At 40.4% G+C, this 13049-nt stretch overlaps 1 protein-coding gene across 2 annotated transcripts in view; it reads left to right on the top strand.

Moving 5' to 3' along the window:
- PDS5A (PDS5 cohesin associated factor A) overlaps positions 1–13049 on the top strand; it is a 156322-nt gene that overhangs the window by 35812 nt on the left and 107461 nt on the right. For both annotated transcript variants that reach the window (XM_064366510.1, XM_064366508.1), the window contains exon 3: positions 12034–12237. In XM_064366510.1, the coding sequence (XP_064222580.1) occupies positions 12034–12237 (204 nt within the window). The remainder of the gene's footprint in view (positions 1–12033; positions 12238–13049) is intronic.

The raw sequence follows: 13049 nt of genomic DNA, 5'->3' as shown, positions 1-13049 counted from the left end.
AAAGTGATATGCAGAAAACGAAAATGAGGTACAAAAATAGCAGAATTGGTTACAGCTCAGTGTTTACCTTATTTGATCACAGTGTGAACAACTGGCCACAATTCTGTGTGATTGGTAGGAGAGTAGGTTAGTCTTTTTACAATCTGGTTAGGTACTGCTCACATGTATGAAGAATCCTTTAGGCTGAATTTATGCAAGGAGGTAGCTTTAGGCAACGCTTAACACTGTGTATACATACTCTAGTTGCTTTAGGCCATCAACATAGGTGAAATTGTTGAATCATTGGACATGCATACCTTCTGCTTAACTGAAAGCACCAAAGTGATTGTACCAATTTACATTTCAATTAAAAAGTGAGGGGCCAGCGTTGGGGCACTGGGGACGCCCAGTTCCCGCCTCAACCCGACCTACCCGAAGACCTACCCGAAGCCCCCTCCGAGGTCACATCCCTGTGGGGCGCGGCATGCCCCACTCTGCCGCACCCAAACTTGGTAGATCCCCAACTTCCCTTGGCGGCTGCGACTTCTTGCCTGCTCTTCTGCCGCTGAGGGTCCGCAGCGAACACAGTAGGCTTCCCAGAAGTGTTAAAAGGCCGAGGTGGAACCCGCCGAAACATCCAAACAACAAAAGGAGGCCAGGATGAAAACGGCCAACTCTCCCTTATCCACAAGGCTGAAGGAAGGGGGCCGGCTTGCTGTGGTGTGGTCACCCAGGGCCTAGGCTGGGCCGGGCCTGTAGGAGGTACTCGGGAACTGCCAGTTTTGAGTTTCTCCTCCGTGAAACTGACAGGCGTTCCGGCAAACATCTGCCTCAGGTCTCTGGTATAAAAGATACATGTTGCGTATCTCAGTTACCTCACAGGCCTGGGAAAGGGTAATGCCAAGAGCTGTAAAAGAGCTTGGAAAAGTAAAAAAAGGTGATGTATAAATATAATAATTGATTATCATTGTGTGCTCAAGAATAAGCCATGGAAAACAAAATTAGGAAAGTTAAGTCTACAGCCCTAAGATATATGCATATAAAATTTTAAAAGAATGCAAAAAAAAAAAATAGAGTTCTTATTTGCTATGTTGGGCTTATAAAAAGTTCATTTGGCTGGATGCAGTGGCTCACGCCTGTAATCACACCACTTTGGGAAGTTGAGGTAGGAAAGTCATCTGAGGCCAAGAGTTGGAGACCAGCCTGGGCAACATAACAAGACCCCATCTCTACCAATAATATTAAATAAAAATTAGCTGTGCGTGATGGCATATGCCTGTAGTCCCAGCTACTTGGGAGACTGAGGTGGGAGAATCACTTGAGCCTGGGAGGTTGAGGCTATTGTAAGTCTTGATGACACCACTGTAAGTCCAACCTGGGTGACAGAGTGAGACCCTGTCTCAAAAAATAAAATTGAAAAAAAAAATTTTTTTAATAGTTACATTGAGGAGTAATTGAAATACTGTGCAATAATTTGGGCATATTTATATGACATGATATAATAATCCATCTGGTCTTTGCTTTGATTCCTGGCACAGAGCTTCAAAAACCCTTGGAATTTCCCAGTTGAGAGTTTCTTTGTTATGCTTACGAGGTAGTTCCCAGCATTGGTGCTAAATAGCTTCAGGATAGTACTGGTCACCAGAAAGGCCAAGCGCTTAAATTAGAGGATTGGAACTTTCTCCCAGGAGGAGAGGGAGGCTAGAGATTGAGTTCAGTCTTGATTTTATCAGTCATGCCTGTGTAATAAAGCCCAGCGAAACCTGTGAACACTAAAGCTCAGGGGAGGTTACTGGTTACTGAACACAGTGATATTCCGGGAGGATGACATGTCCAGATTTCATAAGAAGAGAGCATGAAGCTCTCTGTCCCCATCCCGTCCACATACCCCCTTTTTCCCCCGAGTCTTTGACTTATGTGTCTCTTCAATTTCACTGTTTTTGAGTTATATACTTCTCTTCCACCTTGCTATTTTCTGTTTATTTTTTCTTTTTCCTTCTAGCTCACAGCACCTGCTATTCACCAGTGGTCTACCATCCAAGTATGAAAAAGCAGGCTCAATCCTGTTTAGGCTTGAGAATTTCTTTTATAATATAATCCTGTTTAGGCTTAAGTATTTCCTTTATAATAAAACTGTAACAACAAATATAGGGCTTTCAGGTTGGGTGCAGTGGCTCACACCTGTAATCCTAGCACTTTGGGAGGCCAAGGCAGGTGGATCATTGACGTCAGGAGTTTGAGACCAGCCTGGCCAACATGACGTAACCTCGTCTCTACTAAAAATACAAAAAATTGCCGGGCGCGGTGGCTCAAGCCTGTAATCCCAGCACTTTGGGAGGCCGAGGTGGGCGGATCACGAGGTCAAGAGATCGAGACCATCCTGGTCAACATGGTGAAACCCCGTCTCTACTAAAAATACAAAAAATTAGCTGGGCATAGTGGCGCGTGCCTGTAATCCCAGCTACTCAGGAGGCTGAGGCAGGAGAATTGCCTGAACCCAGGAGGCGGAGGTTGCGGTGAGCCGAGATCGCGCCATTGCACTCCAGCCTGGGTAACAAGCGAAACTCCGTCTCAAAAAAAAAAAAAAAATTAGCTGGTTGTGGTGGTATGCATCTGTAATCCAGCTACTAGGGTAGGCTGAGGCATGAGAATCACTTGAACCCGAGAGGTGGAGGTTGAAGTGAGCTAAGATGGCGCCACTGCACTCTAGCTTGGGTGACAGAGTGAAACTATGTTTCAGATAAGTAAATAAAAATACAGTGCTTTTATTGAGTTCTACAAGTTATTTTAGCAAATGTTTAAACCTAAGGGGGCTAGAGGAAACCCGAGATTTATTGCTGGTCTGTTAGAAATGTAAGTGATCCCTGACACTTGGGGCTGGCATCTGAATTGGAAGCAGTCTTGTGCGAAGAACTTTGCCTTTTAACTTGTGGAGTTCTGCGCTAAGGTGGTTAGTGTCAGAACTGAATTGAAATGTAGTACACCTATTTAGTGCCAGATAATTGCTGTCAGGAAATAACAGCCTGACAAGTTGGGACATACATACACAACATTGAAACCATCCTCAATTAAGATAGTGAACATATCTATCACTCTCATGATAAGCACGATCTGAATGAAGAGACTACCTAAACAGGCTTTGTGTGAGCAACAAGGCTGTTTATTCACTTGGGTGTGAGTGGGCTGAGTCTGAAAAGAGTCAGCAGAGGGTGGTGGGATAGGAGCTGGTTTTATAGGTTGGGGGTAGGCAATTGAAATTTACATTTTAGGACTTTTTTTGTTTTGTTTTTTTTGAGACAGAGTCTTGCTCTTTTTGCCAGGCTGGAGTGCAGTGGCGCATTCTCGGCTTACTGCAACCTCTCTCAGATTGAAGCAATTCCCCTGCCTCAGCCTCCTGAGTAGCTGGGACTATAGGCATGGGCTAACATGCCCGACCTATTTTTTGTATTTTTAGTAGAGACAGGGTTTCGCCATGGCCAGGATGGTCTCAATCTCCTGACCTCATGATCTGCCCACCTCAGTCTCCCAAAGTGCTGGAATTACAGCCATGAGCCACTGCGCCCAACTGGCATGTTTTTTTTTTTGACAAGTGGTGGGGGGTGTCAGATGGTCCAGTGCCACATGGTTGACCTATCAGTTGAGGCAGGAACAAGGGTAGAATGTTGCACAGTTGTTAATCAGGCCACAGGGTCCAGTGTCATAAGGTTGACTCATCAGCTGAGGCAGGCACAATGGCGGAATGTCACGAGGTTGGTTAATCAGGCACTACAGTAGCTAACTATTCTCCTTTTGCGGTTTTCTTGTTACCTCAGACTTTCTGACTCTGGGAGGCCATCTCGAGGTGTACGTGTGGGTCAGAGGGGTCACCATGGCTTGACTATGGTGTAGTCCATGGTGCAGTTAGTTGAAAGAACTTTGCACTTCATAAGTTTCCTCCTTTTGCTTTTTAGTCCTCTCTGCTTCCCATTTGTGTCTTGCTTCTGTCAGGTTCCTTTTATTGCTAATTAGAATTCTTTTGTACGGTTATACCACAATAGATTATCCATTTACCTTTTGAAGGACAGTTGGTTATTTCCAGTTTTGTGATATTCTGAATTAAGCTGTTAAGAACAGTTATTTGTATTTGTGTGAAATGTTTTCAGTAAATTCTTAAGAGTGGAAGTTTTGACTTAAATGTTAAATGCCTCTTTGATTTTATGAAGAACTGCCATACAGTTATCTGAAGTGGTTGTACTATTTTATATACCTACCACCAGTGTATGTTTCTCTTAAGTCTGTTTGGATCTTCATTTTTATATATTTTTATATTGAGTTGGATGACTCACATACTACCTGATTTCAAAACTTTTTATAAAGCTATAATAATTAAAGCTATGTGGTATTAGTAAAAGGAAATGGATAATAGGAACACAACAGAGTCCAGAAATAAGCCTACATGTTATAGCCAGTTTTTTTCAACAAACACGCCAAACCAATTCTATAGAAAAAGAGAAAGAATAGTCTTTTTCTAGAAATGGGGCTTGAACACCTTTACCCAGAAGCTTTCAGTACACACAGAAATTAACTCAGAATGAATATAGACATGAATATAGTTTGGGTAAAAACCAAAAACTATAAAACTTTTACAAGAACACATTGGAAGGCCAGGCGTGGTGGCTCACACCTGTAATCCCAGCACTTTGGGAGGCCAAGGCAGGTGGATCACTTGAGATCAGGAGTTTGAGACCAGCCCGGCCAACATGACAAAACCCCATCTCTACTAGAAATACAAAAATTAGCTGGGTGTGGTGGTGCATGCTTGTAATCCCAGCTACTCAGTAGGCTGAGGCAGGAGAAAGAATCACTTGAACCTGGGAGGCGGAGGTTGCAGTGAGCCAAGATTGTGCCATTACACTTCAGCCTGGGCAACAGAGTGAGACTCTATCTCAAAAAAAAAAAGAAAACACACATGGGAGAAAATCTTTGCAACTTTTGGTTAGGTAAAGATTTCTTAGGACATACAAAACACAAAGCATAAAAGAAAATAATTGATGTTAGATTACATTAATTAAATCCTTCATGAGTTAAATTTTTTTGTTTTTCCCACCTTGGGTTGTCACAAACATCAATTAAATTATTTTTATTTTTATTTTTAAAAAATTTTTTTTTAAAGATGGGGTTTCAACATGTTAGGCTGCTCTCTAACTCCCTACCTCAGGTGATTCACTCCAATTAAATTTTTTTATGCTGTTAAAGACAAGCCTTAGACTGGGAGGAAATATTTGCAAAATATGTATCTGATGAAGGATTGGTACCCAGAATATATGAAAGCTGAAAACTTATAAGGAAAAAAGAAAAGGCAAGAGATTTGAAAAGGCACATCACCAAGAAAATGTAGAATAAATGGCAAATACATGAAAATATGCTTAATTTTAAGTTAATTTATCTCAAAAAATAAATGAAATAATATTTGTAGAATGCTGGAATATGGTAAGTATTCAGGAAATGTTAATCATTATTAACACTGTTGGTATTGGTTTCTTTTTTATTTTATTTATTTTGGTTTCTTTTTTATCAATATTATAAAAACCTAGCTGTGGGCAAAATACTTATTTTGATTTTTTTTCCTACTCATTTCTTAAAACAAAAAAACCCCTAGACTCCAATAGATAAATAGCCAGAGGGTATTAAAACATAATTTACAGGGGAAAAAACCTCAGACATACCAAGAAATTGTTTAATTCTCATAAGTGTATAAGTTAGATGAGGTAAGAAGAGATTGGTCTGCAAAGAAGCAGTAGCATTTAAAAAGGCCCAAATGGCACGGGAGATTCTGACATGTTTAAGGATCTGAGAGAAAATCAGAGTCATGTTTCAAACACCAGTCCAGCTTTAGTTATGTTCCTTTAAGCAGACAGGGAACTTGATATTTAAAAAGTGATTTGGAATTGCTGGAAGAGCACCCTCAGTTCAGGCTTAGAAGACTGGACTCCCAGAACACTTCGTATAGCTGGCCTACAAGGAGAGCTGCATCCTGTGCTCTAATCAGAAAGGTGGGGAAATCAGGAAGCCACACTGTAGCTCTTCAGTAGGGACACACTTTTAGCCGTGATCCAGTGATTAAGAAATCACCATTGGTATAATTTGCTACGGAGCCTCACACGGTTTAATAGATTAGTACCAGCACAAAATGGATGGTTCTTCCCTCTATCTTCACAATACTAGCAGCCAGTCAGTAGAAAGCTACTGTGTATGTGCATGCCCACACACGTACACACAACACCTCACTCCATACTTGCCAGCTAACAGCAGAAACTGCAGTACCACCTCTTCTGACCTTTCACCTTTCAAATCTTGAATAAATGCCTCTGACTGGTTATTCCAGAATTATGACATCAACTCCATTGCAAGGGAATCCAGGAAATGTAGTTTTTAGCTTTCCTGCCTCAGTACAGCACATTAAAAATGTGCACAGAGCGACATATTTTAAAAAGGGAAGAATGGGCTGGGTGCGGTGGCTGACACCTGTAATCCCAGCACTTTCTGAGGCTGAGGCAGGCAGATCACAAGGTCAAGAGATTGAGACCATCCTGGCCAACATGGTGAAACCCTGTCTACTAAAAGTACAAAAATTAGCTGGGCGTGGTGGCACGCGCCAGTAGCCTCAGCTATTCAGGTTGCTGAGGCAGGAGAATCACTTGAACCCAGGAGGCCGAGGTTGCAGTGAGCCTAGATCACGCCACTGCACTCCAGCCTCGCGACAGAGCAAGACTCCGTTTCAAAAAAAGGGAAGAATGAATGCAGTTTCATTTGCGTTCCTTTGTGGTGAAGCAAAATCTAGTGGCTTAAAATGAATAGTTATTTCTTACAATTCTGTGAAGACTTTGTAATCCTTCTTTTCCATGTGGTGCCTTTTGGGGTCACTTAAAAAAAACAACAACAGTTCATTATAATTTACAGTCTGGTAAGTCTGCATCAATCAGCCGTTCCAGTGCAATATCAAGTGCAATTGGGAATTCAGAAATCTCGGTGGAACTGTTAGTGTAGTGAACCTTGTAGGTAAAATATACCTATGCTTTAACATTTATTTTATTTATTTTTCTAGAGACAGCATTTTGTTCTGTCACCAGGCTGAAGTGCATTGTCATGATCATAGCTCACTGCAGCCTAGAACTTCTGGGCTCAAGCAGTCATCCTGTCTCAGCCTTCCAAGTAGCTGAGATTATAAGTGCAAGCTACCGTTCTTGATGATACATACATACATTGTTTGTTTTTTTTTGAGACTGAGTTTTGCTCTTGTCACCCAGGCTGGAGTGCAATGACCCTATCTTGGCTCACCGCAACCTCTGCCTCCTGGATTCAAGTGATTCTCCTGCCTCAGCTTCCCAAGTAGCTGGGACTACAGGCACCTGCCACCATACCCAGCTAATTTTTGTATTTTTGGTAGAGACAGGGTTTCACCAGATTGGCCAGGCTGGTCTCAAACTCCTGACCTCAGGTGATCCACCTACTTCAGCTCCCAAAGTGCTAGGATTACAGGCATGAGCCACTGCGCCTGACTTCAACATGGCTTTTGATTGTTCCTCATGTTAGTGCATGTTCTCTTTTTACAATAAATCCATGACCATCGGAAGATAATCAGTTTGACATACATGGCATCAGGACCTTCACAGCCACCACAGGTTTTCTCCCCTTCATTATGTGTATTTATGAAGTTCTACTTTGCTTCTACTGGGTCACTCTTGTGGCTAAATTTAAATGGCAGCTCAATTAAGCCACCTTAGTTCTCTTCCATGTGGTCTGTGTGATATACACGGCCTCTCTTTTGAATTGTCTGGGATTCCTAACAGCATGGTGGCTACATTCCCGTAGGGAGCATTGCAGTCTCAATGGGCAAATGTTTATCAGGCCTGCTCTTGTGTCTTGATGTCTCTTTGGTCACAATAAGTCACATGGCATAGAGGCTCACACCTATAATCCCAGCATTCTGGGAGGCTGATGCAGGTGGATCACCTGAGGTTGGGAGTTCAAGACCAGCCTGACCAACATGGTGAAACCCCATCTCTACTAAAAATACAAAAATTAGCCAGACATGATGGCAGGCGCCTGTAGTCCCAGCTACTCGGGACGCTGAGGCAGGAGAATTGCTTGAATCTGGGAGGCAGAGAATCCAGTGAGCCAAGATTGTGCCACTGCACTTCAGACTGGACAACAGAGTAAGATTCCGTCTCAAAAAAAAAAAAAAAAAAAAAAAGCCCCATGGCCAAATCCAGAGTCATCGTGGGAGAAGACTATACAAAGTATACATATGAGAAGGCATTGTATCGTAGGCCTCCAAGATAGCCCTGAATGAGCCTTATTTCCTTGTATAGTATTTACTCCCTTGTACAGTCCCCTACAACACTGAACCAGGCTGACCTGAGTAATGAATAGGCTGTGGTAGAAGTGACAGTGTATTCTTTTCAAGGTTAGGTCATACAAGACTGTCACTTCAGACTTGCTCTCTTGGATCTCACACTGGGGGAAACTAACTGCCTTTTCACTGGAGACATCCGGAAAGGCCCATGTAGTGAGGAACTGAGGACTTTAATAAACAACAGCCAGTGTCAACTTAGAACCATAAGAATGAGTTGCCTTCAAAGCACATCCTGCACACCCAGTCAAGCCTTCAGATGACTGCAGCTTTGACCAAGTACAGTCTCGAGAAATTCCAGGCCCACATGACTTAGCTAAGTTCTTGAACCACATACGATAAATACATGTTACTGTTTTAAGGCACTGAGTTTTGGGGTATTTTGTTACATAGCAGTAGTTTAAAAATACATTCTAGCCTAGGCAACATATGGCAAAATGTCATCTCTACAAAAAAAAGTACAAAAATTAGCCAGGTGTGATGTGTGTCTGTAGTACCAGGTGCTCAGGAGGCTGAGGTGGAAGGATTGCTTGAGCCTGGGAAGTAGAGGTTGCAGTGAGCTGAGATTGCGCCCCTGCACTTCAGCCCAGGTAACAGAGCCAGACCCTGGTCTTGAACTCCTGGGCTCAAGCGATCCTCCTGACCTGGCCTCCCAAAGTGCTGGGATTACAGGTGTGATCCACCATGCCCAGTCCTTCTCTATCTTTTGCTTCACAAACCCCGATTCTAGCTTCTTTTGATTTATCTAATTTCTCGAGATGGAAATATAGATCATTCTTTCTTTTGTAAAATACACATTTAAGATTATAAATTTCTGCCAGGTGCAGTTTTAAGATACACATTTAAGATTATAAATTTCTACAGGTGCTCACACCTGTAATCCCATCACTTTGGGAAGCCAAAGTGGGTGGATCATGAGGCCAGGAGATTGAGACCAGCCTGACCAATCTGGTGAAACCCCACCTCTACTAAAAATACAAAAATTAGCTGGATGTAGTGGCGGGTGCCTGTAATCCCAGCTAATCAGGAGGCTGAGGCAGGAGAATTGTTTGAACCCAGAAGGCAGAGATTGCAACGAGCCAAGATCGCGCTATTGCTCTCCAGCCTGGGTGACAGGGCGAGTCTCTGTCTCAAAAAAAAAAAAAAAAAAAGAAAGATTATAAATTTCCTTTAAGTACAGCTGTAAATGCATCCCACAAGTTTTGGTAGTTCATATTTTCATCATAATTCAGTTCAAAATATTTTCTCATTTTCATTATGTTTCCTTCTTTTATCAGTTATACTTTCCTAAATATTTAAGGAAGAAATAAAACCAATCTTACTATCAAATTTTCAGAATACTCTGATAGAAATAAGAAGGATCACTGCTTATTTTGTTTCAAGCCAGTATAATTTGGTACTAAAACATGATATGGTTGTCTTAAGAAATTATAAGCCAGATTTTAAAAATATGATTACAGAAATAAAGGAAAAAATATAATAGCAAATAAAATATACATTAAAGTATTATAACCAAGTTGTCTTTATTTTAGCAATGCAAACGGATTGAATTAGACTTTGTGAATGCAGACTTGGATTAAAATTAGAAAATCAGCTATTGGAATTCACCGTATTAACAGAATTAGGGAGAAAATGTGATTATTTCATTAGGTGTCAAAAAATACACAATAGGCTCGGGCATGGTGGCTCATGCCTGTAATCCCAACACTTTGGGAGGCTGAGGCAGACAGATCGATTGAGCCGAGGAATTCAAGACCAGACTGGGCAGCGTGGCAGAACTCTGTTGCTTCAAACAATATTTTAAAAAATTTTAGCCAGCTATAGTGGCACATGCTTGTAGTCCCAGCTACTTGAGAGACTGAGGTTGGAGGACCACTTGAGTCTGGGAGGCAGAGGTTGCATTGGGCTGAGATCGCTCCACTGCACTCCAGCCTAGGCAACAAAGCAAGACTTGGTCTCAAAATAATAATAAATGTAACACTTATGATAAAAAAAAAACTTGGCAAAATAAAAGTATAGCTTCAATATTTGACAACGGCAACAGATTGTATTAGTCCTGGTTCTCTTAGAGGGACGGAACTAATAGGAATATATGCACACACACAGAGCTAATAGGAATACGCACACACATACCCTCTTCCTCCCCTAATAGGATATATATAGGATACTAATAGGGTATATATATGGGGCACATGCTACCATGCCCAGCTAATATTTTTGTAGAGACAGGGTCTTACCATGTTCACACACACACACACACACACACACACACACTCTCACTCTAAAGGGAAGTTTATTAAATATTAACTTACATGATCACAAGATTCCACAATAGGCTGTCTGTAAGCTAAGGAGCAAGGAGAGCCAGAACTTGGAATCAGATGTTTGAGGGCAGGAAGCATCCATCCAGCATGGGAGAAAGATGCAAGCTGTGAGGCTAAACGTCTGCACTTTTCACGTTTTTCCACCTACTTCATATTCGCTGGAAGCTGATTAGATTGTGCCCACCAGATTAAGGGTGGATCTGCCTTCCCCAGTCCACTGAGTCAAATGTTAATCTCTTGGCAGCATGGACACAGACACACCCGGGATTAATACTTTTCATCCTTCAATCCAATCAAGTTGACACTCAGTATTAACCATCACACAGATTAAGTAAACTATGATTTATAATTAAAGAATAATTTTTAAGGTCTGAGGAAATTATTGTGATGTGATACATAAATAAAGAATTACAGTTATTTGCATAATTACAGAGAAACAGACTAGCATGAAGTACACATAAATGTGAATAGTAGTTTCTGGAGTTGAGAAATTAATGGATTTTTCTTTTATTTATTTTTTTCATTCCTCTTCTTTGCATTTTATAATGATTCTAAAGTGTGCATTGGTTAATTTTATAACCATAAATAACAACAGGTTAATTATAATTAAATCTTTTAATCAGAAATACAACTGCATTAAAATAATTTTAAAATGCCTTTTTTTCTTTTTTAAAGACAGTGCCTCACTCTGTTGCCTAGTCTGAAGTGCAGTGGTGTGATCTTGGCGCATTGCAACCTCTACCTCCTGGGCTCAAGGGATCCCCCAATCTTGGCCTCCCAGGCAGCTGGGACTACATGCCACCATACCCAGCTAATTTTTTGTATTTTTTGTAGAGACAGGGTCTTGCCATGTTGTCCAGCCTGGAAAATGACTTTTTATTGCGAAGTGTAAAATTCATTAAAGCATGAAATAGCAATTTTAAGGAGCCTAAACAAGGCACTCTTAATATAATAAAATATAAAAGAAACATAATCAGTGATGTTGCCAAATATCAAATGAATTTTATTGTCCATATGGGGCCAGGAAGTACCTGGGCTAGATATACATAAAATGAGTAATAAGAGTCTTAAGTTCTTCATAAATGAGGTGCTAGTTCAGATAATGTGTATACAAGTAATTGAGAAAGTGATACTTTTTTTAGACTAGCCATTTCATGCTTGTGATCTTTTCTGAAATTCTTAAATGAAGATTTATGAAAAGTTAACTGTGAACTGTCTGGTGGCCACCGGTTGCTAATGGAGACGGTTTTCTTTTCTTTTTTTTTTTTTTAATTACATCCTCCACTGATTTCTAAATACCAAGAGTTGATTATTTTGTGTTTTTGAACATTTTTACAGATGGTAGTGAAAACCTTTATGGATATGGATCAGGACTCAGAAGACGAAAAACAGCAGTATCTCCCACTAGCCTTGCATCTTGCATCTGAATTCTTCCTCAGGAACCCCAATAAAGATGTGCGTCTCCTTGTAGCATGTTGTTTGGCTGATATCTTTCGTATCTATGCCCCAGAAGCTCCATATACTTCCCATGATAAACTTAAGGTAAATATAGTCTTTACAAAATCATTTTATTGTCTTTTTCATTCACAACTGATCAGAAGGTATACTTTTATTTTTATACTTTACCTTTATGAACATAAGTTTCATATTAGTCTCTTCATCTTAAGAGTATAAGTTGCAAAATTATTCATTCAGTCAATATTTTCACATATGACTGAGTTGTTTGTTTGTTTTGAGGCATGGAAAGGTGTAGTTCAAAACTGGTTCCTATATGCTCAAATCCAATTTTCTGGCTAATTCATCACAAAAGCCCAGATGGCTATGTTCCAGGGACAAATAGCAGATTAATGATGCTTCTTAAAACAATAGCATACTACATAGTCATCTGACTATTTTCTCCTATACGTTATTCGGCATGCAAAACTATATGCTCATCTTGGTCATTCTGCCTTTGTTCAAATGTTTGTGGAACTCTTACATTGATCAGTTGAGCAGATTTTGTATTTTGAATAATTTTATTCTTGGCAAATTTTAATCCTTTAGACTGCTTTCTTTAAAAATAGTCCCCCAAATCATTTTGTATCATATTGATACTACTGTGAGTTGAAACTTCTAAAGAAAACTTATTAAGAAATGAAAGACTATTATCATGAAACATAGAACCATTGGACTAGTCTGTTGCCTTTTTTCACACACAACTTCATAGTCATACATCAACATCAGAAGTATTAGCTAAAAATTACTACTTACGTGTAGGAAATAGTAATGGAAAGACTCATATCCAACTTCTTAACATGAAGATAGTTTTTGCCACAATGTAAAGTAGAGATAGTAAAGTGAAAGCTCAATAGTAG

The sequence above is a fragment of the Aotus nancymaae genome, unplaced genomic scaffold, assembly GCF_030222135.1.
Source record: "Aotus nancymaae isolate 86718 unplaced genomic scaffold, 86718_ANA_hifiasm-v0.15.2.pri h1tg000006l, whole genome shotgun sequence".
NCBI lineage: Eukaryota > Metazoa > Chordata > Mammalia > Primates > Aotidae > Aotus > Aotus nancymaae.
Note: the sequence above shows the minus strand (reverse complement) of the source record. Positions and strands in the feature narration are given on the sequence as shown.